The sequence below is a fragment of the Microtus oregoni genome, unplaced genomic scaffold (assembly GCF_018167655.1).
Source record: "Microtus oregoni isolate MIOR12 unplaced genomic scaffold, Mior012 000044F_ref0000062, whole genome shotgun sequence".
Lineage (NCBI taxonomy): Eukaryota > Metazoa > Chordata > Mammalia > Rodentia > Cricetidae > Microtus > Microtus oregoni.
This window is the reverse complement of record NW_024543218.1, coordinates 649,350-675,171: the sequence shown is the minus strand read 5'-3', so window position 1 is coordinate 675,171 and position 25,822 is coordinate 649,350. Positions and strand designations below refer to the sequence as shown.

Here is a 25,822-nt window from a genome sequence, read left to right as displayed (position 1 = left end):
TGCAGTCCTAGTAAGGACCTTTGTGCCTGTGAACAAGCGGGTGTTGAAGGACTTTCTACCCCACTGCCCCAATGTTTCTATGTGGAACAGGTTACAGATGAACCTGTTACAGTTTTTATAAAACGGCGGGAGTGGGGGGAGGGGAGGGGAAAGTAGAGGGGGTGGGAACACGGGACACAGACTGCCGGGTAAGCACAACGGCCATCTTCAGTGTATGTTTGTGTAAAGGCTGGGGTTTGAACTCAGGGCCAGGCGTGTACTAGGCAAGTGCTCACCTACAGAGCCACACTCGAATTCTGACATCTCGGTGCTAATGGTCTGAACCTGTTTGGCCTACAACCAGTGCCTTACAAGGCATGTGGGGTTTAGGGAGAGTAATTCAGTCTTCCCTTGGCAGAGTCCCCAGCCTCTCCTCACCCTCTTTATCCTTCCTTTTGCATAACGCTTGCCTTTCTGAGGTAACTCTGGCCACACAGATGGAAGTGCGAAAGCTTAGGCTATTCTTTCTCCTCAGAAACCCTCAGCCTTCCCCAAGCTCCTGTCAAGGTTTATGTGAGATCTGAAAAGTATGCCTCAGTGCGATGCCCATCTCGGTGCTTTGTGGACCAGCGCCAGTTCTGATCAAGACCCGACATAACTCATTATACAAACTAAACGTCAAAAGAAAGGGGTGGTAGGTCAGGAGTCCTCTAAAAATGTGCTCTTTAGTCAGAGCTCCCAAGCCAAAACTGATCACAGCCGTCAACTGCCCTCACTCAGAGAACTCCCTGCCACCTTGTGAGCCAGGCTAATGCTGTTCTATCTAGTTTGCAGAGCTGCTCACAGGATGCACCCACTGCTCACATGAACTCCGCGGATGTCATTCTTTTTGCCCAGAAATCTCTTTAAGACCAAGGACCAGATTCCCAGCATGAAGACTCACACCAAGCTGAACAGGGGAGATGCACTGGCAGACAAGGGCAGAGCATGGGAAGTAAGGACAGTAGGTGACATCCAACAGCTTTTGAGAGGACCCATGTATTTCTGGTCTTCTTCGAGGAGGAGCTGGGAAGCTGCTAATGTCCCTGATGGCTGTCACTATGGGAAACTTGGTTCTACCTCTTGAAAGGTCCGGAAGAAATTACTTTGCCTTCAGAACTGGAGCAGAGCCAGTTCTTGGCCACTGACGCAAGGTGTGAGAAGTCTCACTAACAACGAAGAGAGTTTATGCTTATTTTATGTCTATGAGTGTTTTGCTCATGTGTATGTATGTGTACTACCCGTATGCAGTGCCTAAGGAGGCCAGAAGAGGGCGTCAGATCCCTTAGAACCGTAGTTACAGACAATGGCTAACACCCAACTGGGTGCTGGAAACCAACCTAGGTCCTCTACAGGAACAGCAAGTGTTCGTAACTGCTGAGCTATCTGTCACTTCAGTCCCACTAATACATTTTAACATAGCTTTGGTTAAATGAAAGTCACAGTGAGTTGGTTTCTTTATCTTTCTACAAACTAAATGATCTTAAAACAACAACAGCAACAAACACGCCGGGCAGTGGTGGCACATACCTTTAATCCCAGCACTCCAGAGGCAGAGGTAGTGGATCTCTGTGAGTTCGAGGCCAGCCTGGACTACAGAGCTAGTTCCAGGACAGCTAGAAACCCTGTCTCAAAAAACCCAACCAAACCAAAACAAAAATGATGCAAAATGGAAGAAAGAGAAAGAGGGAAGTAGAAGGAAAAGAAGAAAGGAAGACAGGAAAGGGAAGAAGAAAAGAATGAAAGAAGGAGCAAAGAGGGATGGGTCAAGGGTGGCGCCACATACTCTGTAGCTCAGGACTAAGAGCTATAAATTTGAGGCTGTCTTGGACTTAGTGTCTTAAGTGTCAGACATTTGAAATTCAAAACCCCTGAAGGCCACACCTCCAAAACTCAGATGCACGGTTAGAAACTATTTGATTAGGTTTCATCATTGTTAAGCAAAGGAGAGAGGTTGTGAAGGGTGGGGTCCTTGGGGAGACAGTGGGGGGGGGGTGATGAATCCAGAATCCAGGTGAGCAAAACAGGGATGTAGCCTTGAGCTTAAAGTGGCTGTCTCTCTAGGCCCCTCGATTTTGAATGTTGTTTTTTTTTTTTTTTAAATTCTTGTTTAATTGAAATCAGAAAAAGCCCAACTATTTCCACAGTGAAGTCACCTGGGATCAGAGGAGGAATCTTTATAATGGCCATCACTATGGGCAGAGAAAACAACGTGGTTTCGCTACGGCTTGCTTGCTCTGTCCAGTTTTGAGTCTGCTGTGAGTGCTTCTGTTTTGAAATGTAGAATCTTGCGGGTTGGTGAGGTGGCTTACCCACCACCAAACCCGATGTTATAAACTGAATCCCTGGGACCCACACAATGAAGGAGAGAACCAACTGACTCCTGCAAGCTTTCCTCTGACTGCCAACATGCACCTGCCCACTAAACAAACAAACATACAGGGTCATATGTAGCCCAGGTTGACCTCAAATTTGCTATGTAGCCAAGTATGAGCCCGAACTCCTGACCCTCCCTCCTACCTTCACTTCCCAGACGCTAGGATTACAGGAATGTGCCACCATATCTGCCTCTGAGCTGTAAGCTTTGATAATTTGAAGGAAGGAAGAAAGGTCTTTGAAACTCAGAAGTAGGTCACTGCTGGAAATGCTCATGGAAATAGAGGCAATTTTGATGGAAAAACCAAAAGTATAAGACTTCTCTTCAGAAATCCAGTGGTAGTGATGCATGTCTTTAAACCCAGCACTCGAGAGGCAAGGGCATGTAGATCTGAGTTCGAGGCCAGCCTGGACTACAGAGTGTGTTCCAGAACAGCTAGGGCTGTTACATAGAGAAACCCCATCTCATAAAAACAAACAAACAAACAAACAAACAAAACAGACAAAAACCAGGGCTGGAGAGATGGCTCAGCGGTTAAGAGCATTGCCTATTCTTCCAAAGGTCCCTAGTTCAATTCCCAGCAACCACATGGTGGCTCACAACCATCTGTAATGGGGTCTGGTGCCCTTTTCTGGCCTGCAGGCATACACACAGTTAGAATATTGTATACATAATAAATATTTTTTTTAAAAAAAACAAAAACAAACAACACCAAAAAAGAGTTCTGTTCACTGAAGCTTTGTTTCTGGAGATGGGGAGTGGCTCTCATCTCAGGGAGCTCAGTCTGTATCTGGGCTAGAATGGCAGGAGTTACTTGCAAGACGATTTTATTGTTTTGACAGAGGATGTGATGGTGTAGTTCAAGCCGTTCTCAAACTCATGGAGCCCCCCTGTGTGAGCTTACAACTTCCATACCCAGATCTCAAGCACATCCTAATGCCAGGACATCTTCTTTGCCTCTAGTCAGTGTACTCTTGAGGTCTAAGTCCTAAGCACAAAGGAAAAGGTGTGGTGGGAGAAGCAGGAAGGGGTCTCCATAGGTGGGAGGTCAAACAGAGTAGAGATTTTTCTTTACAAGTCAGAATATCTCTCTGTACCAATTTCCTTTCCACCAACAAACAGGAATGTTCCTGGCTCTCCCCTAAAGTGAGTAATCACATTCTACATTCACAAAGCATGCACTGTTAAACTAGGGTCATCCTTTGACCCTGTGTTGGGTGCCTGATACCTGACAGGTGGAACTACTTTAGAAAGCGGTGGAAACTCCAGGAAGTAGGGCCTTGCTAGAGGAGCAAGATCACTAGCGGCACGTCACTGAAGGGAATTTTTGTTTCCTCATTTTCTGAATTTTTTGCTGTCAGTAGTTGGATCTCCTGGGACTAGTATTACAAATGGTTCTGAGCTGCAATATGGGTGCTAAGAACTGAGTCAGGGTTCTCTGGAAGAGCAGCCAGTGCTCATAGTCCCTGGTTGCCCATCTCCCCAACCCTTTGGGAATAATTTTTTTTTGATATTTATTGAGCTCTACATTTTTCTCTGCTCCCCTCCCTGCTTCTCCCCTTCCCCTTCAACCCTCCCCCAAGGCCCCCATGCTCCCAATTTACTCAGGAGATCTTGTCTTTTTCTACTCTCTACTTCCCATGTAGATTAGATCTAGGTAAGTCTCTCTTAGTGTCCTCATTGTTGTCTAAGTTCTCTGGGATTGTGGTTTGCAGGCTGATTTTCTTTTCTTTATGTTTAAAAAGGTAATGATTTCTTAAGCAGGATACTGAAACTATAAGCAACAAAACAAAGATTGAAAACGGGACTTTTTGAAAATTAAAAACTGGGGTCTCAAATGACCCTATACAGAGAGTGGGAAGCCAGGTCATAGAATGTGGGGAAAAAATACATTTTCAATTTTATAAAGATCTAGTGTGTATTTGTATTTGCATATAAAATATGCAAATCTTAAAATACTGACTAACAGAAGAACAACCCAATCTATAGAAGAAAGGGAAACAATCTCAATCTGAACAGACGCTCTCCAAAGAGACGTACGATTGTCCAATAGATTCATGATAAAACAGCCAGTATCATTGTTCATTAGAGAAACTCAAGTGAGTTACCACTGCACACCCACCAAGACGACACAGGAGGAAAAAAGGGAGTAACAAGTGTTAGTACTTCCTCAACCAAACACAGAACTCACGAGGTTTTCCCTGAACTCACGGTATAGACCAGAGTGGCCTCAAACTCACAGAGATGTCTCTGGAGTGCTGGGATCACAGGCATGTGCCACCAAAGCTAGCAAGTTGTTGCTTTACGCTTTTCAAACATTTGCTTACTCTGTATGTGCATATGTGTGGGGGTGTGCACATGCCTCTGCACGTGTATGGAGGTCAGAGGTCAATTTATGGACCTTGGTTTTCTCTACCATACAGGTCCCAGGGATCAAACTCAGGTCTTCAGACTCAGTAGCTGGCACGGGACTCTCTGGCATGGGCTTCTCATAACGAAGAGAAAACTTAGGTTGTGCTGTTCTTCTTTTCTGTTTCATTTGATTTATTTTATACGCATGGGTGTTTTGCCTGCAGGGGTGTCTGTGTACCACAGGTGTGCCTGATGTCTTTAGAGGTCACAAGAGGGTGTCAGATCTCCTGGGACTGTAGTGACAGCAGTTGTGAGCTGCCATGTGGGTGCTGGGAATCAAACCCACGTTAACTGCCAGAAAGGCCAGTGCTCTTAGTAGCTGAGCCATCTCCCCAGCCCCTACTTTTCTTAGTATTAACTGATTTATTCAACAGTACACAATCCTTATTTAAAAAGACAGTATAAAGAGAAGACACAGGTGGTTTTTGTTTTTCTAATTACTCCGAAGCCCGTCAGTTATAAATTGTTCCCACATCACTCTGTCTCTGCCTCTGAGTAAATCTGCATAGTCCTTTTATCCGGAGGGCAGTAATCACCTCCCTTTCTGGGTCCACTGCTGGGGTCAGAATCGCCAGTGGGCCCAGTGACAAAGGGCAGTTTAGAGTCACCAGGCGAATGCAATCCTTCTTCGGGGGAAGGGGCCCTCTGGGAGCCCCAGGCTTTCTTACCTTAGTCAACAGAAAGGATTACTGTCCTGGAGCGGCCAATTATCAGCTTGGAAGCCTAGAAGACTTCACAGGAATTCCTGAGAGCCGGCAAAAGGATGGGGCAGCCGTAGGAGGCCTTTCATCCAGGGCTGTGGAGGAGGGATCCGCCCTTCATGTCGGCAAATATATATACCCCTTGGATCCTGTGGATAGCACAGCTAGCAGGAACTGGGGGACAGCTGATGTTGACGAAGGTGATGAGTTTGGTTTAAGAGAACAGCCTCCTTGCAAAAAGTGACTCGGGGCGTTAACACAACTGACCTTTGGACAGCATGGTCCCTACTGTGACGCTGTCCAGCAGAGGGGACATGGTACATGGGTTAACCATGATATTCTGAGGATGTCCTGGTGGCCCACCAACTCTGCGATGTTCCATGCCCAAACCTCTTCTTGGAGCAGATCTCTGCCTAGCGTATCTTGTTTATGTATTTCTTTATCAATAGCCTATGAACTAATTTGTTTGAACTCAGAACTCTCAAGTCCCCTGCTTATCAAACAGGCAGTCAGGTTGTTACCTAAACAACTTTCAAATGAAAGACCATTCAGAAAGGCCAGGAGTGTCCTGGCCTCTTGCATATCTTTCTTTCTTTCTTTCTTTCTTTCTTTCTTTCTTTCTTTCCTTCCTTCCTTTCTTTCTTTCTTTCTTTCTTTCTTTCTTTCGGATCTGTTTCCTTTTCTCACTTTTTGTGAGGCTGGCACTTCTTAGCCTTCAGTCTGTTTGGGGAAGGAAGCCTGGGTTATTATCAGATATTCAGTGTGAACACAGCTGGCTCCTCATTAACACTACATAATTGGTGTGTGTGTGTGTGTGTGTGTGTGTGTGTGTGTGTGTGTGTGTCCAGTCACCATGAAGGAATCTCAACCGCCCAATTCTGCCTCGTAAGATGGGATCTAAATGAGCTGCCACCAGCGGAATTACAGAAAGGAACTGTAGGAGAAGATGAAAGAAACCCTTCATGTCTGACAATGGGTTTCTTTTGGGGTCAGCCACTGATATCTTTGTGTGAGCCCATTTACTTTACAGAAAGGCCAACTACAAAGTGGCCCGTGGAGGAACATTCTAGAAGGCTAAGCACTGAAATTACGGGCAGCCCTTCTAGGGGATTAATTAACTTGTTTATTCCTTTAGTTGTTTGTGTTTTGAGACAGAGTCTCACAATACAGTCTGTCTCACTATGGAGTGTAGGCTCGCTTCAATTCACAGAGATCCACCTACTCTGCCTGGAGAGTGCTGGAATTAAAGGCATACGCCTCGTGTCCAGAGTTGCCAATAATTTCTCAAGAAAGTATTACGAAGGTTCAGCAGTTGAGAGCTCACAATGCTCTTTCAGAGGACCTGAGTTCAGTTTCCAGACCCAAACCTGATATGGCTCTGGTCTCTGCGGGCACTTGCACTGACGTGCACAGATGCCCATACAGATGCATACACATAATAAATCCTTTAAAATGACTAATGTTTGTATATGTGTGTGTATGTGAATGTATGCGTGTACATTTGTGACTGTATGTGCATGTGTGTGTATATGTGTTATGTGTGCGTGTGTATGTGCGCACACATGTGCAGGTTTGTTAAGGTCAGAGGAGACAGCTCTCTCTTTTAGGTTGGTTTCAGGGAACTCAGGTCATCAGGCTTGTGTGGCGAGCACCTTTTCCTATCAAGGCAATCCTACTGCACTATCATCCAGCATTCTTCTAGATGGGCGAGCATCAGGGCATTTCTAAGAAGACTTGGTTGACTGTGGGGGAAATTCTCTCCTCTCTCTCTCTCTCTCTCTCTCTCTCTCTCTCTCTCTCCTGTTTATTTGTTTTTCGAGACAGGGTTTCTCTGTGTAACATTCCTGGCTGTCCTGGAACTCACTCTGTAGAGGGTTCAAGGTTGGCCTAGAACTCACAGAGATCTGCCTGCCTCTGCCTCTTAAGAACGGGATTCAAGGCATGCACCTACTAGTGACCTTTTCTGTTTAAATTATTATTTTACTTTATGCATATGGCTGTTCTGCTTGCATGGGCGTCTGTGCAGTATGTGTGTCCCTGGTGCCCATGAAGGCCAGAGTAGGGCATCTGGAACTGGAGTCATAGACCACTGTGAGCTGCCATGTAGATGCTGGTAACTGAACCCGGATCCTTCGGAAGAGCAGCCCGTGTGTGCTTTACCTCTGAAACATCTCTCCAGCCCCCTTCTCTTGTTTTTTTGAAGGAAAGGTTATACTATTGCTTTCTTTAAAATTTCTGCACACCTATGAGCACGTGTGTCCCACAGTCTACACACGTGGCAGTCAGAGGACAACGTTTGGAGTCAGCGGCTTCCTTCCGTCATGTCTGCAGGCTGGGTGCTGAGCACCTCTGTGTCCTGAGCTTTCGCAGCCGCCCTGCTCTTTTATAGCTTTGTCTTTACAGCCATGCTGTGCGGCTCTCTCCTGGCAAATGTGAGGAGAGCATCCCGCATGCCCGGCACTGCGCTGAATGTTTCATATGCCAAACAACACATCCCCACAAGCACTGATGTTGAAACTATTATCCATCCTCTCTTTCACAACTGATACGTCTACGTTTTTAGGAATGGTTTAGAGTTCATAGCAAAATTCTATAAAATGTCAAGTTCCCATGAACCTCTTCTTCACTTAGATATCAAAACCCTTCACTAGAATGTTACGTTTGGTGCAAATGGTACCTCTCTAAGTTACCAAACGATGGTGTTCATTGGGGTTCACTTGCTTTGTTTGTTTTCCACTCAGCTCCCCGCCCCCCTTCGTTTTTAGACAGGGTTTCATTTAGCTCATCTGTGTAGCTGAGGTTGGCCTTGGGAGAGTTCTCTTAACCTCCCAAGTCCCGAAATTACAGGTTTGTGCAACCACACCCAGCCAGGGTTCAGTCTTAGTATCTGTTGTGTATTCTACTGCTTTCGATAAATGCGCTTTAACATGTAGGCTCCATCATAGTTTGGTACAGAGGAGTTCACGGCCTCTAGCCATCCCTGTTACCCCCAACCCTTGGCACCCACAAACCATTTCTGTTTCTACTATGGCGTTCTCTTTAACGACAGCTAAACACAATGATATGGTGTGTCATCTGTTTAGATTGGCTTGTTCTGGGACAGCGCTTTCCTCCGTGGATGGTTGTTTGTTTATTTTGTTTCTGTTTGCCCTGCATGACAGCTTTTCTGGTTGCTTTTCATTTTAAGAATTTTTTTTTAAAAGATTTATTTATTTAATGTGTATGGGTATTTTGTCTGCATGCTTGATGCCATGAATTCCCTGGACTTGGAGTCACAGAGAACCATAAGCTGCAGTGTGGGTGCTGGGAATTGAACTGGGGTCCTCTGGAGGAGCAGCCAGTGCTCTGAACCACTAAGACATCGCTCCAGCCCTTGTTTTGAGAATGTTATATGTTTATTTATTTGTTGTGTGTGTGAGTGTGCTTGTGTGTGTACCTGTGTGTGTGTGTGCAGAAAGAGGGTATTTGGGGGTATCTGGTGTTATCCCCCCCCCCCATCACTCCCCATTTGTCCCTCTGAGGAAAGGTCTCCCTGAACTTTGGGTTTGTTTTCTCAACTAGGCCGAAAGATCAATGAGTCCCTGGGATCTCCTTTCTCTACCAAGCCAGGGCTGGTTGGGGAGACAGGCATTTGTGGAGAAACTGGATTGCTATGTGGGGCTGGAATCTGAACACCAGTCCTCACTGCAGAGTAAATACTCTTAATTGCCGAGCCATCTATCTTTCCAGCTCTGTGGTACCTTTCATTTTGAGACGGTCTCACTCTGTAGTCCTGACTGGACTGGCGCTGACTGCGTAGACCAGACTAGCCTCGAACCTCCTGCCTCTGCTTCCTGAGTGCTGAGGTTTAAGGCACCCATCACACTGTCTGATACCTTTTTAAAAAAGCTTCAACTATTATCTCCTTACCTGGATGTGCGGGGAGCCTGGCCGCTGCACGGTATTCTAAGAGCAGAGTATGGTAAGAAATTGCCAGACTGCTGTCTTACATGGCTAAGGTTCCCTTTCCCACCCGAGACTGCCGTGCATCCCTATTGCTCTGAGCTCTCAGGATCAGGGACAATGAGCAGCCTTTCAGACCATCAGTAGTGCGTGTCTATCTGTCAGGCCTGCTGCTTGTCTGCTTGGGCAGTGCTGCGGACTGAACCCAGAGCCTCACGGATTCTAAGTGAGCGCTACAGGATGGAGTTACAACCCAGCCTTGTGCATGTCTAATTTTTTTTTGTAGATTTTTTTTTTTATGTGTTTGAATGTTTCGTATGTCAATAGCATGCATGCAGTGCACACAAAGGCCAGAAGAGGGTGTCAGATGCCCTTGGAACTAGAGTTAACAGATGGTTGTGAGACACATTCTGGGTACTAGGAACTGAATTACAGTTCTCAGTAAGAGCAGCCCATGCTTTTAGCCATTGAACCCTTTCTCCAGGCTCCATTTCCAAAAAAGTTTAAATTTTATTTATTATTAATCATCATTAATAATAATAATAGAAACATCATGAAAGTTCATTCCAAACTCATCCCACAAGATCAGCAAGATCTTACTATCCAAATCCAAAACATAAGAAAACTGAAAATCAGTATTATGAACACAGATATAAAAATCTTCCACAAGATATAATGAAATTGCTGGGTGGCCGTGGTGCAGGCTTTAATCCCAGAACTCAGAAGGCAGAGGCAATTGGATCTCTGAGTTTGAGGTCTACAGAGTAAGTTCCAGGACAACCAAGGCTACACAGAGAAATCCTGGCTCAAAACACAATAACAACAAAGTATATATGTGTGTATACTATATATGTATGTGTGTAATATATACACATATATATTATGTATATACACACATCTCGAGAGAGAGAGAAATGGAAACTAAATGAACCTCACCTCAGGATAAATTCTAATTTATCAGAGGCACACAAGTCTGGTTCAACCTTTGAAAAACAACTGGTACATAAACATGCCAAAGAAGCCAGGCAGCGGAGGTGCACACCTTTAATCCCAACACGCGCGAGGCAAAGGCAGGCGGATCTCAGTGAGTTCAAGGCAAGTCTGGTCTACAAAGTGAGTTCCAGGACAGACAGGACTGTTTCACAGAGAAACCTATCTTAAAAATCAGAAAAAAAAAAAAAGCCAAAGGAAAGCAATCACACGGTCACATTGGTGTGTGCATAAAGTTGCAGCATTCTAACACCTGTTCATGATAAAAGAGGACTAGAGCCTGGGGGTAGCTCACTGGGAAAAGATTTTTGCCACCAAGCCTGGCATGCCTGGACCCACATGGTGGAAGGAAAGAAGCAGCTCCGAAGTCTGCCCTCTGACCTCTGCCCTCCGACCTCCGCACAGGCACTGCCATACATGTATAAACACATATGTGCACACACACATAATAATGTAATTTTAAGATCTTTTTTCAAACCTCCTGTAAACGAGGCATGGAGCAGAACTCCTGTAACTCACAGAGCACCTGCAGCTCACCTTGTGACCCCTGGAAAAGTGAGCTTCTGTCCCACGAGAAAGGCAAAGATGTCCTGCACTATTCTGCTCAACAGTGCCACGAGGACATATTACATGCGTTGAGGAAGGCAGTATCAGTGGCTTTTGTTCATAGATTACAAGGTCACATATGCAGAAAATGATGTTGAAAAGATAGTAGAAAATTTCTGCAATTTACATAATGTGGGAGCTACAAACAAAACTCAGTTCCTCGGAGCCATTTCATCTCTTTAGTCCCTAGGCAATGTCTCTCTTTATCCCTGATAGCATTCCTTGGTCTGTTGTCTGCAGCTGCTCCTCTGTTGGGAGTTGCAGACCCTCAGATGATGTGGGAGTGTCATATATCAATCTGTTGATTTCATTGGTTAAGCAATAAAGAAACTGCTTGGCCCTCATAAGTTAAAACATAGGTGGGTGGAGTAAACAGAACAGAATGCTGGGAGGAAGAGGAAGTGAGCTCAGACTCGACAGCTCTCCTCTCGGGGGCAGACGCCTCAGAGAGACACCATGCTCCCTGCTCCTGGGCAGACACACACGATGAAGCTCCAACCCAGGATGGATGTAGGCTAGAATCTCCCTGGTAAGCCACCTCGTGGGCTACACAGATGATTAGAAATGGGCTAGTCCAGGTGCGAGAATTAGCCTAGAAGAGGCTAGATAGAAATGGGCCAAGCAGTGTTTAAACGAATACAATTTGTGTGTTGTTAATTCTGGGCATAAGCTAGCGAGGCAGCCTGGGTGCTGGGGACGCAGCAGCTCCTATTACTACACTCAGACCCTGAACTTTCTATGACCCCTTGTTTGTCAGAGTAAACAACTTGTTTTTCTATGCTTGCAGCTCATCTGATCACAAAACCTTCATGAGTTCCTGTTAACAAGCAAGTGGTTTCTGGTGGGCTTGCAGTAGAAAATCCTGAGAGCTAGGGCGTGGCTACTAGTTAAGGAGAGCACTATATCAGCTGCCTTGGAACATAATAAAATTGGCATTCTTACGTCCAGAGTGACCTGCGTCTCTGTGAGTTCTTTACTCCCCAGACCCTTGCCCGACTGTGGTTCCAGATGGTGCGGGCACCACACTCCTGCATTCTTTTTATTAGTCTTAGACCGTGGCTCTGTCTCCCTCAATTTATTTAACTTGTGTTATATTGATTTATTTTATTAGCCCACATGTATGTCTGTTCACCATGTGTGTGTGGTACCTATGAAGGTCAGAAGAATATTGGATCATCTAGAATTAGAATTACAGAGACTTGTGAGTTCCCGTGTGGTGTGGGTGGTAGGCACCAAACCTTGGTCCTCTGCAAGAGCAACAAGTGCCCTTAACCATCAAGCTATCATTGCTTGGTTGATTGACTGATTGATTTTCAGGGGTGGGTCTCACTATGTAACCCTGGCTGCTTAGAACTCCCTATATAGATCAGGCTGACCTCAAACTCATAGAGATCCACTTGTCTCTAGCTCCCGAATGCCGGAATTAAAGGGACATTCATACCACCATGATACAGGCTCCCAAAACTTGTCTACACTTGAACTTACGTGGTAGCCCAGGCATGTCTTTAACTTGCCATCTACATGAATCAGAATTCCAGGTAGCTGGGACTATTACTGACCTGTGCCAATTAGCCTGGCTTAATGAGATGATTTCATAAAGCACAGAAGTCTGAGTTGGTGGGGTTTTCTCCCTGACCTTAAACACTCCCGTCTCTTGTCTGAGATGCTTTGCGATTACTGGATTTGTAGTTTGATGTCTGACATCACTTTGGGGCAATTTCTTAGTTGTTCTTGTTTAAATGCCATTTCTGCTCCCCTTCTGTCCCCTTCTCCTGGTGTTCTCATCTTATGTATGTTATGCTTTGTAGTTGTCCTGCTATGGTGAGGCCGTCTGCTCTGTGTTCTCAGCCTTTCCGTCTCTTTGCTCGTGTTTTGGAGATTTCTACCGTCACGTCTTCAAGCTCAGTGATACAGAGATGATTGTACCCTCAAGCTCTGAGAGTTACTATTGATCCCATCAAAGGCTTCTGTGTGCCTTCTGCATGTTGGTGCTCATGAGAGTGCAGACAGCTCATGGCTGAACATAGGGAGCTCATGGCTGAACACAGGAAGTTCATGGCTGAACACAGGAAGTTCATGGCTGAACACAGGAAGTTCATGGCTGAACACGGGGAGCTCATGGCTGAACACGGGGAGCTCATGGCTGAGCACAGGGCCTGCACACGCTAAACACAGGGAGCTCATGGCTGAACACAGGAAGCTCATGGCTGAACACAGGAAGCTCATGGCTGAGCACAGGGAGCTTGTGGCTGAACATGGGGAGCTCATGGCTGAACACAGGAAGTTCATGGCTGAACACAGGAAGTTCATGGCTGAACACAGGAAGTTCATGGCTGAACACAGGAAGTTCATGGCTGAACACGGGGAGCTCATGGCTGAACACGGGGAGCTCATGGCTGAGCACAGGGCCTGCACACGCTAAACACAGGGAGCTCATGGCTGAACACAGGAAGCTCATGGCTGAGCACAGGGAGCTTGTGGCTGAACATGGGGAGCTCATGGCTGAGCACGGGGAACTCATGGCTGAACACGGGGAGCTCATGGCTGAACACAGGAAGCTCATGGCTGAACACAGGGCCTGCACATGCTGAACACAGGGAGCTCATGGCTGAGCACAGGGAGCTCATGGCTGAGCACAGGGAGCTCATACAGAGTCTCACATGCTAAACACAGGGAGCTCATACAGGGTCTCACATGCTGAGCACAGGGAGCTCATACAGGGTCTCACACGCTGAGCACAGGGAGCTCATACAGGGTCTCACATGCTGAGCACAGGGAGCTCACAACAGGGCCTGCACACGCTGAGCACAGGGAGCTCATGGATGAGAACATGGAGCTCATGGCTGAGCACAGGGAGCTCATACAGTCTCACACGCTGAACACAGGGAGCTCATACAGGGTCTCACACGCTGAGCACAGGGAGCTCATACAGGGTCTCACACGCTGAGCACAGGGAGCTCATACAGGGTCTCACACGCTGAGCACAGGGAGCTCATACAGGGTCTCACACGCTGAGCACAGGGAGCTCATACAGGGTCTCACACGCTGAGCACAGGGAGCTCACAACAGAGCCTGCACACGCTCACAGTGCAGTCTAACCCCAAGTTATACCCTCAGCTAACAGTCTTCATTTTCGTTACACATTTTTCTTAGTCTCCTAGCATTTACTTTGACACTTTCTTGTGATTCCCCTTTCTGCTTACGTTCATCTGTTTTACTTGGAATTTTCCTCCATTCCAGCCCCGAGCATCTTAATCATGCTTTCAAATAATTGCTTGTAGCAGGGCAACATCCTTGTCACACCTGGCCCTGACATGGATACTTTCCCATGTGGTTTCCACATCGTATCTTTAACCACTTGCAGTGCCTTATTACGTCTTGACAAGTGGACATGATGTATGCATGGCATGAGAGAAAACATGGTAACTGGACCGAGTCAGTCGTGGGAAGGTGGGTGGCAAATATGTCTGTCCTATAAAACTGGGGTTGTCTTCCCTCTTTGTGACCCTATCCCCTGGACTGTGAACTTCATGGGAGTGCCTCAGTTATTTCTCTCTCTTATTTGGGATAAGATAGCTAAGGGGGAGATGGTGGTGAAGAGGGGGGCTGGGCAGATCCCATCCCTCATGTGTGAGGTTGTGACTGTAAAGGGGAATCCCTCTTCCCCAGGTAGGATGAAACTCCAGCAGGGGAACCCCCCCACCATGACATTGTTCCTGTTGAGTGCAGGCCCAGTTTAAAAATGATCCCCATCCCTTTCCTCTTCCTGCTACCAATATGGGATTGTCCCTCTGTTCACTGTTCAGGCCCAGGAACGTTCCCAGAGGTAAAATATACCAAGTACAGGGTGTCCTCAGTTCCTGCCCTAAGTTCTTCCTGGGCAGTTTCTTCTGAGGGGACAGGAATTGGTGACAATGTGGGTTTTCCCTCCCCAGGACTGGTTTAGGCTTGTGGCTGGTCTTCCCTCCCATGTTTGTGATTGTATCTGGTATCTGTCTTCAGTTTCTCTAATCCAGTGTGTGCGCCTGTGTGTAGGAGGGGAGCAGGGGCAGGTCGTATTGTATCACATGACTTCACTTCTTTAATAGATTTAGGACTTACTTTTAAAGATTTATTTATTTACTATGTGGGGTATCTTGCCTGCTTGCACAGATACTTGCACCACATGCATTCCTGGTGTGATGGACCCTGAAACTGGGCCCATCTGGACAGCTGTTAGCGGCCATGTGGGTGCTGGGAATCGAACCTGGGTCTTCTAGAGGAGCAGTCAGTGCTTCCAACTGCTGAGCCAACTCTCCAGCCCCAAGGACATGGTTTGTCTTGTTTGTTTGTTCAGATTTTTACTTATTAGAGGGTACAGGGGTGACTTCCCAGCTCCTGATATGCTAGACTGGGAACTGTCACCCTTTTACACTGAAGGACTCCAAGTACACGGATGTGCAGTTTTAGGTTCAAGGTCCCTCAGGCGAGGATTGGGCAGGGGTTAGATACAAGCAGGAGAGGAATGGCATAGCTCTATTGTTTAAAAATTGGTAATTTTTAATTGTGTGTGTGTGTGTGTGCACACTCGAGAGACTCAGAGCACACACCCACACTCAGATGTGTTGGCTCTCCCAGAGCTGGAGTGTCAGGCAACCGCGAGTAAACAGTTGTGGGTTCTAAGAACCAAAACTGGGTCCCCCATATTGTTTAATCTTAGCTCTGTGGCAACAGGACATCTGAGCCCATAAGTTCATAGACTCTTATTTGTAAAATGAAAATACTGGGTGTCTAGGGAGATGGCTCAGTGCTCAAAAGCACTGGCCACTCTTGCACCCATATGCCAGCTCACAACTGTCTGTAGCTCTGGTTCCAGGGGGTCCAATACCCTCACGCAGACATACATGCAGGCCAAAACACCAATGCACAGGAAATAAAAATAAATAAAATTAAAAAATGAAAACATTAACATCAGTAGTCAGTTTCAGCAATGGGATTCTGAGATATGATGAAATTGAATTTAACACCTCTGGATGCTAAGATTCTATAGGGAGTTTGCTTTCGACATCAGTGATGTAAAGCTGGGCCTTGGGTGCTTGTGTACTTAAAAACATTTTTTAACATTTTTTTCTTCTCTCTCTCTCTCTCTCTCTCTCTTTGTGTGTGTGTAAGTACAACTGCACTCCCCAGCACATACCCACACACAGACAAATACGCAATTAAAATAAAGTCACATGACTGAGCACGGTGGCATACACCTTTAATCCCAGCACTCAGAAGACAGTGGCAGACCAATCTTTGTGAATTTGAGGCCAGCTTGGTTTAGAGTTCCAGGTCAGCCAGGGGTACACAGCACAACTCTGTTTTAACAGCAGCAGCAACAGCAACAACAACAACAACGTGATAATAATAACAATACTAATAAAGTAAAATTAATATAGAATGGCTGTGAATTTTACGGAGGGGCTCTGGCAGTCCCTCATCTCCCCTCTCCCAAACCTAGTGGCAGGAAGGCAGAGAGGTTTGTCACGGAGGAGTGCCGCAGCACCCTGGCCAGCAGCAGACAGGAAGACAAGGACAAACTGTGGACTCACCACTTCTCCTCTTCGACTTGCACTCCCACGGACTGGAACTTACTGGGCGCCTTATTCTCCCCTGGCTTCTCAGGCTCATCAGCATCATCCACCTGAGGAAAGTGTCAAGCAGACAGGGTTGGTCCTTCCCATCGCCTCACTCGAGAGACAAATGCGCTTCCTCCTCAGGCCTCGGTGTTGTGTGGGGATGTTCTGGGACTTAGGATGTCTTTCATATTTGTGTATCTGAAGTCAGCAATTACTACATTAGTTAGCATGCCCTCCGAGTTTGCTAATATTTTTTAAAAACACACACACACGTGTGTATGCGTGTGTGTGTACCCGAGCATATGTATGTGCACCACATATGTGAAGAAGGCCAGAAGAGGGCGACAGATCCCCTGAAACTAGAGTCACAGGCTGTGAGCCATTATGTCAGTGCTGGAACTGAACCCTGATCCCCTGCAAAAGCAACAAGTGCTCTTAACTGCGGAGCCATATCTCCAGCCCCCAACTCTGCTGATTTTTAATAAAACACAGTTTTACACTGGGCAGTGGTGGTGCACACCTTTAATCCCAGTACTGGGAGGCAGAGGCAGGTGGATCTCTGAGTTTGAGGCTAGACTGGTCTCCAAAGCAAGTTCTAGGGTTACATAGAGAAATTCTGTCCTAAAAAAAAATAAAATAAAAAAGTAAGCAAGAGAAAAGGTGGGCTTATGAAATGGCTCAACAGGTAAAATCACAGGCTACCAAGTCCGACAACTGGAATTTAATCTCTAGGAGCCACGTGCTAGAAAGAGAGAACTAAGTCCCACATTGGGTCCCTTGACTTCTTGAAGTGAGCCACCACTCCCACCACTAAATAAATAAGCAAATGTAATAAAAGAAAAAAAATTAAAGCAAAGTATAGAGTATTGTAAGGTATATGCTAATATCAGGGCAAAAAAAAAACAAGGAATCAGCAAAACATATATTTGCTAGAGTATTCACAAAAATCAGTATATGCAAATACTGAGTGTATTGATTCCCCCAAAAGAAAATTGGTTGAATCTTATCATCATATATATATATATATATATATATATATATATATATAAACTTATATATATATAAGTTTTGGGGGGCTAAAGAGATGGCTATGAGGTTAGGAGCACTGACTGCTCTTGCAGGGGAGCCATGCCCACGGTGGCATTCATCTGTCTGTAACTCCTACTCAAAGGTAGCCAATGCCCTCTTTTTAACCTCCGCAAGCTCCGGCGTGCACACGGTGCACAGACATGCACCCAGGCACGTTTCACAGACAGACGTACACAAAATAAGTAAATAAAAGCTAAACAATGCTTTGAGTTTTGAATGATGGATTAGCTATTGAAAATAATATGAAATGAAGAAGGAAAAAGAGCAGACTAAACGCTGAGGAAATAAAAGCAAGCGATCATTCCGTGACACTAATTTAGAGCCAGATAGAAGGGCAGATATTTTAATCGCCACGGTGAAGCTTGTTACATCAACTTTCTCACTGTCACCATGGTGATGTGCATGGATGAGTTGGTACTGAGCGTATTCCTATTGCTGTGCAGCCACCGCCAAGAGCCACGACAGAATTGTTCAGCATTCCAAGCAGAGACGTGTGTCCACAGGAATCTAGATTGCGTGTGTCTCGTGATATGGGATGAGGTGGGGTGCCTGCCGTGGTGTTCCCGTGGAGTTCAGAGGACAACTCTCAGGAGCACAGGCTCTGGGTCTCAAGCTCAGATGATCAAGCTTGTGCAGGAAGAGCCTTTCCCCTCAGAGCCATCTTGCCAGCCTAACATTTAAAGTTTTACATACCTCATTCTTGGGTGAGCAAGATGGTTCATTGGGAAAAGGCACGCTGCCAAGCCTTTTTAGAATTAGACCCTGGGGCCTGGATAATGGAAGCAGAGAACCCCCTCCTATAAGTTCTTTTCCGACCCTACATGCATGCTGTGGTATGTAATCCCCCCACTCTTCTAGACACACGATAAATAAATTAAACATCTTTACTGTTTCTTAGTGCTGGTGACGTATGCCTGTAATCTCAACATTTGACAGGTAAAGGCATCTCTTAGTGATGGAAGGGAAATTTAGCTTCCAGTGGGAACCAGGAGATGGGGGCAGGGGGTTGACTTGGTCTCGTGACTCCTATGCTGTCACCTACTCCCAAGCTTCTGTGTGACCAGCTCTTTGGAAGACCTGAGTCACTTGCACTATGGTAACCTGGAGGCTCTCAGAGGGCATCTGACTCCCTTCTGTGAGGGAAGGATTAATGGTCCTTAAAGGGGAATTCTGCAGAATGGACTGTGAAAGTACAATAGCAGGGGAAAATGTGCCCACGCCTGGCCTTCAGCTGTGCCGAGGGTGGGTTCAGTGTGTCTGTGACCCATGCATGGTCTGCCCTGTAGAGAGATGACTGTCTAACAGGCACCTGCAGAAGGCACCACAGACATGGATGTGTCTTAGGGTTTCCCAGACGGGTGCAAAAGAACAAAGGACGGGCTGGCGAGATGGCTCAGTGGGTAGCAGACCTACGGCTTGGCCTTAGGACTTGAGTTTTGTGCCCAGGACCCACATGGTGGAAGAAGAGAATCAAGTCCTGAGAGTTGACCTCTGACCTCCACATGTGTGCTGCTGCAAGTGTGTGTGTGTGTGGACACATGCAATAAATAAGATCAGATGATCAGATGGGTGTTATTTTAGAAAACCCACAACACAGGAAAATATTTCCGTAGTACTTCCGCTGTGGAGCATGAGTTGGGAAAAGGAAAGAGAGCAAGGAACCGAGAAGTCTCCGAGCTGGCTACTGCATTTCCTGAAACGCACGATTAAATAGCCAATGACGACCCTGGGCTTTCCACACTCGTAGTAGCTCCGCCCTTGGTCTCCCACATCTGTGAGTGATAGATCACGTTTTGCTCTCATATAGGGTTAGGCATAGGGCACCTGATGGTGACCACAGCGATACGGCGCCAGGTCGTCTTTACAAATCTGGTATCATGAGCGTGCAAGTGTGTGTGTGTGTGTGTGTGTGTGTGTGTGTGTGTGTGTGAATGTGCGTGAGTGTATGTATTGTGTGAGTGTGTGTGCCTGTGAGGATGTGTGTATGTAATATGTGATTGTTTGTACATGGGGTGAATATGTGTGATTATACGTATTGTGTGAGTGTGTGTGTCTGTGAGGATGTGTGTATGTAATATGTGGGTGTGGGTGAGTCCGTGAGAATGCATGTATTTGTGTGTGTGTGTGTGTGTGTGAGAGAGAGAGAGAGAGAGAGAGAGAGAGAGAGAGAGAACGGGCATGTGCGGGCCACAGCACTGCACTGGAGGTGGAGAACATGCTGCAGGTGGTGGGTCTCTCCTTCCTCTAGTGGATTCTGTAGATTGAGCTCACACTGGCAGGCTTGGCAGAAGTATCTCTATGTCCTAAGAAGACACCAAAGACACCACAGAACTGGCATACATAGGAACTCACTGTGGGAGCAGGCATGGGGCCTGCATGGTGCTGAGCCAGATGGGCTCCCGGTGCTGAAAGAAGCGGGCATGAGCCCCATCCTAGCCCACAGCTACCTAAGTGGACATCTGCTCGCAAACGAAAATTCATTCTCTCCAATGGCGTCTCACTGGGTGGACAAACCACTCGGAAGGGGAGGCCCCGGCCCACAACAACACGAACTCAGTGGTGGTTTTTGGAGGGTTTTGTCTGTAATGCGTTGTCTAGGGTTTTTGCTTTCTTAAAATTTACAGGTCTTTTGTTTCGTGTTTTGTATGGGAGCTCAGTGTGTCAACATGTGTATCGACATCTATATACATATTTCTTGTGCTTTTTCTTTGGTCCCTTTTCTCTTTCTATTTGTTTGATCTCTCCTGTTCTGGCTTATTTATTTCTGCTTTATTTTATTTATTTATTTATTTTTAAAATATTTATTTATTTATTTATTATGTATACAATATTCTGTCTGTGTGTATGCCTGCAGGCCAGAAGAGGGCACCAGACCTCATTACAGATGGTTGTGAGCCACCATGTGGTTGCTGGGAATTGAACTCAGGATCTTTGGAAGAGCAGTCAATGCTCTTAACCACTGAGCCATCTCTCCAGCCCTATTTTATTTATTTTTATGTGCTTGTCGTTTCCTAATGAGAGAGAGAAAGTGTGTGGATTTGGCCGGGAGGTGGAGAGGATCTGGGAGGAGTCAGGTGAGAACAAAACAAGCAACAACAACAAGCCAGGAAGAGGTATACATCCTAGTAGTCGGGTTGTTTCAAGGGTCCAGGGAGCTGTTACCTGTATCCCAATAGAGAGGCATCGGTTTTTCTTGAAGTCTTTCTTCCTGTCCTCGGTGGCAACAGTGGCTATGGTGGTGGCAGTGGTGGCAGCAGCGGCATTATTGCCCATGTGCTGACTCGCTGGGCCGTGGATCTGGGCATTTGCGGCCTCGATGGCGGCCGTCAGAGCCTTCATACTGTCCAGGCTTTCGGTGGAGTTGCTGAGGCCAGACTGGCTGATCATGTCTCCGCGCTGGCCCTGTCCGTCCATGTAGGCATCCTGCGCAGACTCTGTACTACTCTGGGCTGTGATAGAAATGAAAGGTTTCGTGGTAGTTCTGGGTGGGACTGGAGGTGGTGTCTTCTTATATGTTGTAATGCAAGATGACACTGGAAGACAGCGAAAACAGACACTGTGATTTCTGCGTGGGTTTCAAGCTTCTGACATCGTCAGTGACAGCCCCTGGAAATCGCGGCACGGGAAACACTCTCAGACGCTGAACTTGAACACAAGTCCATGAGCAGGATAAGTGAGGTCTTTGCTGGGGTCGGGGCGGGGAGGGGGTCATAGAGGTACTGCCTAGGGGTAACACACCCACAAAGTGAGTGAGAGGAGAAGCCTGGAAAACGCCCACCTTGGAAATGGGCGTTTCTACATGGAAGTTATACATCAACATGAACTAGATATGATTGGTCAGAGGCAGAAGCTCTCAGGTAGCAAGGCAGAAAAGGAGAGGAAGCTCAGAACAGCACATACAGCTAATGCCAAACAAAGCAGCCATCTGGAGTTGATTTTGGTGGTTGGTAATTAACACTGAGGAGGAAATGAGAGGTTGGGAGCATGTGCATGCAGACCCTAGTGAGTGTGGCAAGCTTGGGCCACATCAGCCACTGTAGCTCCCCGGATTATACCTGCCAACACTGTGTTCCTCCCTGCCTCCTAATGCCTCCCTTCCATCCTCTGTGGTTTCTGTCTGTTTTCCTACCTATCTGCTTTCCCGTCCCGGCCCCTCCCACCCTTGTTTCATTTTTTCGGATGGGTACTCGCTATATAAACTTCTATTCAGAAGCTTTGTTTGCTGGGCACAACTGCTCACTAAGAGGAACCCCATCCCTACCCCCAACACAATTTTATAACACACTTGTTTATAAACCGACTCTGAGAATCTCTCGGTCTCTATATTGCCCCCTTGAAGAGTCAAGCTAAGCCTTCCTTCAGGGCGACTTCATCAAGTCAAGTGTCTGAATGCTGCTATTTCCCTAGGCTGCTATTTCCATGTCCGCCCCGAGGCTCCAAACATCTGGCCACAGCTTTTCAGCATCCTGGAGAACTGTGGCTGCTTCTCTGCTTCCCATCTGTGGAGCACTGGTTCAGAAAAAAAGGGACATAAAAACCCATTTCCCCGTAGGACCTTCTGCCAGCAAAGAGCAAGCCCTGGGCAGTGTTTGGAACTCCCTTCCCACTGTCTCTCCATTCTGCTCCCATACCTTCCCCATGCACACACGGCCGGTACCTCTGTGGTTACAGCAAATCCACACAACTCTATCTTGTCTCCTTGGGTTCCAGCTACCACGTGGATAATCTCACCTAATAAAATACTCACTTCTGTATTGCCCATGCTTCCCCAGGTCACTAAAAATCAAAATCCTTAGCCAGGGTGGTGGTGGTTCATGCCTTTAATCCCAGCACTTGAGAGGCAGAGACAGATGGATCTCTATGAGTTTGAAACCAGCCTGGTCTACAGAACAAGTTCCCGGACAGCCAAGACTATAGAGAGAAACCCTGTCTCGAACTGCCCCCCAAATAAAATAGAATAAATCCTCTGATGAACCATAAACAAGAGGGTCCCATTTCCTGTCTCTGCTGTTCTGTGACTCAAATGATTTCCTTATCGATAAAAGAAAGGGACACAGCAATGTTGTTTTCCTAGGCATTGCCTGAGAATCGAAGGAAGAAACCATGTGTTGTCATGTTACACTATCACATGCTCAGGAGGTGTGAACACACGCAATGGGGTCACCTTCGTTATGTGGTCAGATGCTCAACAAACACAAAGAGAAACCTGCATACACTGACTGCCAGGCTCTCCCGCGGATCCAAACACTGAGAGATTGACAATTCAGATCAACTCCCTCTTTTCCCTTTTTTCTAGCTAATGCTCCTGAGGAATAAGTCCTCCAGAAGAAGATCCCACTGGAAGATGTCCCTGGTGCCTTCGGGGTCACGGCAAGAACCTGCCTGGATTCAAGTCCAACCCACTGCCTTACATTTGAGCCTCTCACTGAGTTACGGGAGCTGGAGGGGACCGCTAAGTTGTCTCACTCGGCTTGGTTCATGTACTTCTAGCCCCTGTGATGCTGTCTCCTGCCTCCCAGAAAGAGGTAAAGGTGGCAGCTGTGTTCGTGATCTATCTGACGACCCAGAGAGGTTCAAGAGGGGCGAGGGCCATAATTAGGATATCCACTCCCACCTGAACCTCAGATCACGACATGATTTCTTTCTGTGTAGCTTTGAAGCCTGAACTGGAACTCGCTATGTAGACCAGGCTGGTCTCGAACTCACAGAGATCCGCCTGCCTCTGCCTCCTGAGTGCTGGGATTAAAGGCGTGCGCCACCACCGCCCGGCTTGACATGACTTCTAAGGCGAGTTGTTACAATATGAACTTATTATTTCACTCAATAGCTACCTACTGTCAGGACCTTCGGTCCACCCCTTCCCAGCGCACAGGGTCTGCTATTTTTTTAAATTTATTTATTATGTGTACAGTATTCTGTCTGCAGGCCTGAAGACGGAACCTGATCAACACAGATGGTTGTGAGCCACCATGTGGTTGCTGGGAATTGAACTCAGGACCTCTGGAAGAGCAGTCAGTGCTCTTAACCTCTGAGCCATCTCTCCAGCCCCACAGCATCTGCTCTTATAGGTTATTGATTTACTGCTTGCTCTGACCCCTTCTGCTTTCTCCTTGTTATACAGATCATCAGACAGACAGACAGACAGCTGTCCATCTGCCTATGTGGGTCTGACTCCAGAAACAAATCAAGTGTTCTCTAAGCAACAACAACAACAACAAAAACTTAGATTGGTGCATTAAAAATATCATTTCATTTTCTGTAATATAGAGGAAAAAGTCCTGCCATGGTTATATCTCAATATCTCCAATGCCCTGGCTGGCTTTGCCTCCTGCCAGGTCCACACACTTCCCAGACCAGCCGCAGTTTTTCTAGTGTCAGACTGTTCAGGGGCAACACTGGGGACATGCTGCCACCGCTCCGAGATGCAAAGGTGATCAGAATTTGAGATTGTCCTACTTTATTTTTTTTAATATTTATTTATTTACTATGTATACAGTGCAGGCCAGAAGAGGGTACCAAGTCTCATTACAGATGGCTGTGAGCCACCATATGGTTGCTGGGAATTGAACTAAGAAGAGCAGGCAAAGCTCTTAACCACTGAGCCATCTCTCCAGCCCCATTGTCCTACTTTAATAAAGAGGGTCAGGAGCATGGCTGGGGCTTGCTGGCCTCCTGCTTACCTCCATGTTCAGGGAGATACCCTGTCTCAAAAGAATAACATGGAGAGCTATGGATCAGGCTAGGCAGGGTCCATTCTGGCCTCTGTGTATATGGATACTTTGTACCTGCAGTCAGACTTGTGAATACAATGCGCATAGAGCTAGAGATAGACAGACAGACAGACAGATAAATAGATAGAGATAGACAGACAGAAAGGCAGATAGATTATAGATAGATGATAGACAGATAGATGATAGATAAATGATAGGTTGATAGATGATAGATAGATGATAGGTAGATAGATAGATGATAGGTAGATAGACAGATCATAGATAGATGGTAGATAGATGATAGATAAATGATAGGTTGATAGATGATAGATGATAGATAGATGATAGGTTGATAGATAGGTTAATCATAGATAGACAGTAGGTAGATGATATATAATAGAGGATAGGTAGATCATAGATAATTATAGATAGCTAGATGATAGAGAGGAGAGAGTCAGAGTCAAAACAAGACTTTACAAACAACAGATTTCTGTCATTTCAGTTAAATTTTTAACACTGACTATTTTTTTTTCTTCTACAGCATCTCATATGGATCAGAATGGCCTTGAATTTGCTTTGCAGCTGGCCTTGAACTCCTGACTCTGTTTTGATGGTCAGGTAGTATAGGTGTGGACTGTGACTCAGGGTTGTCTACATTCTAAATGGAAGTCAGTATTCACGTGGAAGCCTCCAGAGGGGCTGGGCTTTCTGGAAGAAGATGTAGCCTCCTCCCATTCTGGCCATCCTGTGGTCTCCTAAGCACAGATACCAGGTGGCCCTGGACACACAGCAAGCACGGCAGGGACACTCTTTGAACTGTTTCTTTATCCCCGAGTTAAAGTCTATGGTTGTTCTGGGGCGTGCAGGTGCCCGCGGAGGCCAGAGTCATTGGACAGCCTGGAGCTGGCGTTACGGGTGGCTGTGTCTTCAGCTCATGGGTTCTGGAAACCAAGTTCAGGTCCCCTGTAACAGCCGCTGAGCCATCTCTCCAGTTACCCCCACATTGTTCTCTTACTAAGGCTTTCTTGTTGTTTTGAGACAGGGCTTTCTGTGTAGACCTGGCACTTGCTCTGTTGACCTCTTGTAGTTTTTACTGGCTTAGCTAATGGGTCATGGAAACATCAAGCCATATGGCAGAACAGCTTAGCAGGTCTTGGTTACTATGCCTGTAACTGTGATCCTCCTGATACTGGACCTGGCCTCTCTGGAGAGAATGAATGTCTAAGGAGACACTTATGCTCCCCTCTTTGGCTATAGAGTAATCAAAGTATTGAAAGGAAGGCCCCTAAGAGATTAGAATTTCCCCAGAGGAAACAGTAGAAGACCTTGTCTCTCCCACTAGGACTGACTGTTTAGCTGGCCTTGCAGAGGAGGCCT

At 46.5% G+C, this 25,822-nt stretch overlaps 1 protein-coding gene across 11 annotated transcripts in view; it reads right to left on the bottom strand.

The window, feature by feature from the left end:
• The window catches only part of LOC121434631 (disks large-associated protein 1), a 684,271-nt gene that overhangs the window by 32,263 nt on the left and 626,186 nt on the right, over window positions 1–25,822 (bottom strand). For 9 of the 11 annotated variants that reach the window (XM_041633553.1, XM_041633552.1, XM_041633551.1 and 6 more), the window contains 2 exons: window positions 20,898–21,268; window positions 16,620–16,711 (listed from right to left, as the gene is read on the bottom strand). In XM_041633553.1, coding sequence (XP_041489487.1) covers window positions 16,620–16,711; window positions 20,898–21,268 — 463 coding nt within the window. The remainder of the gene's footprint in view (window positions 1–16,619; window positions 16,712–20,897; window positions 21,269–25,822) is intronic. The other 2 variants (XM_041633556.1, XM_041633562.1) reach the window with 1 other exon arrangement.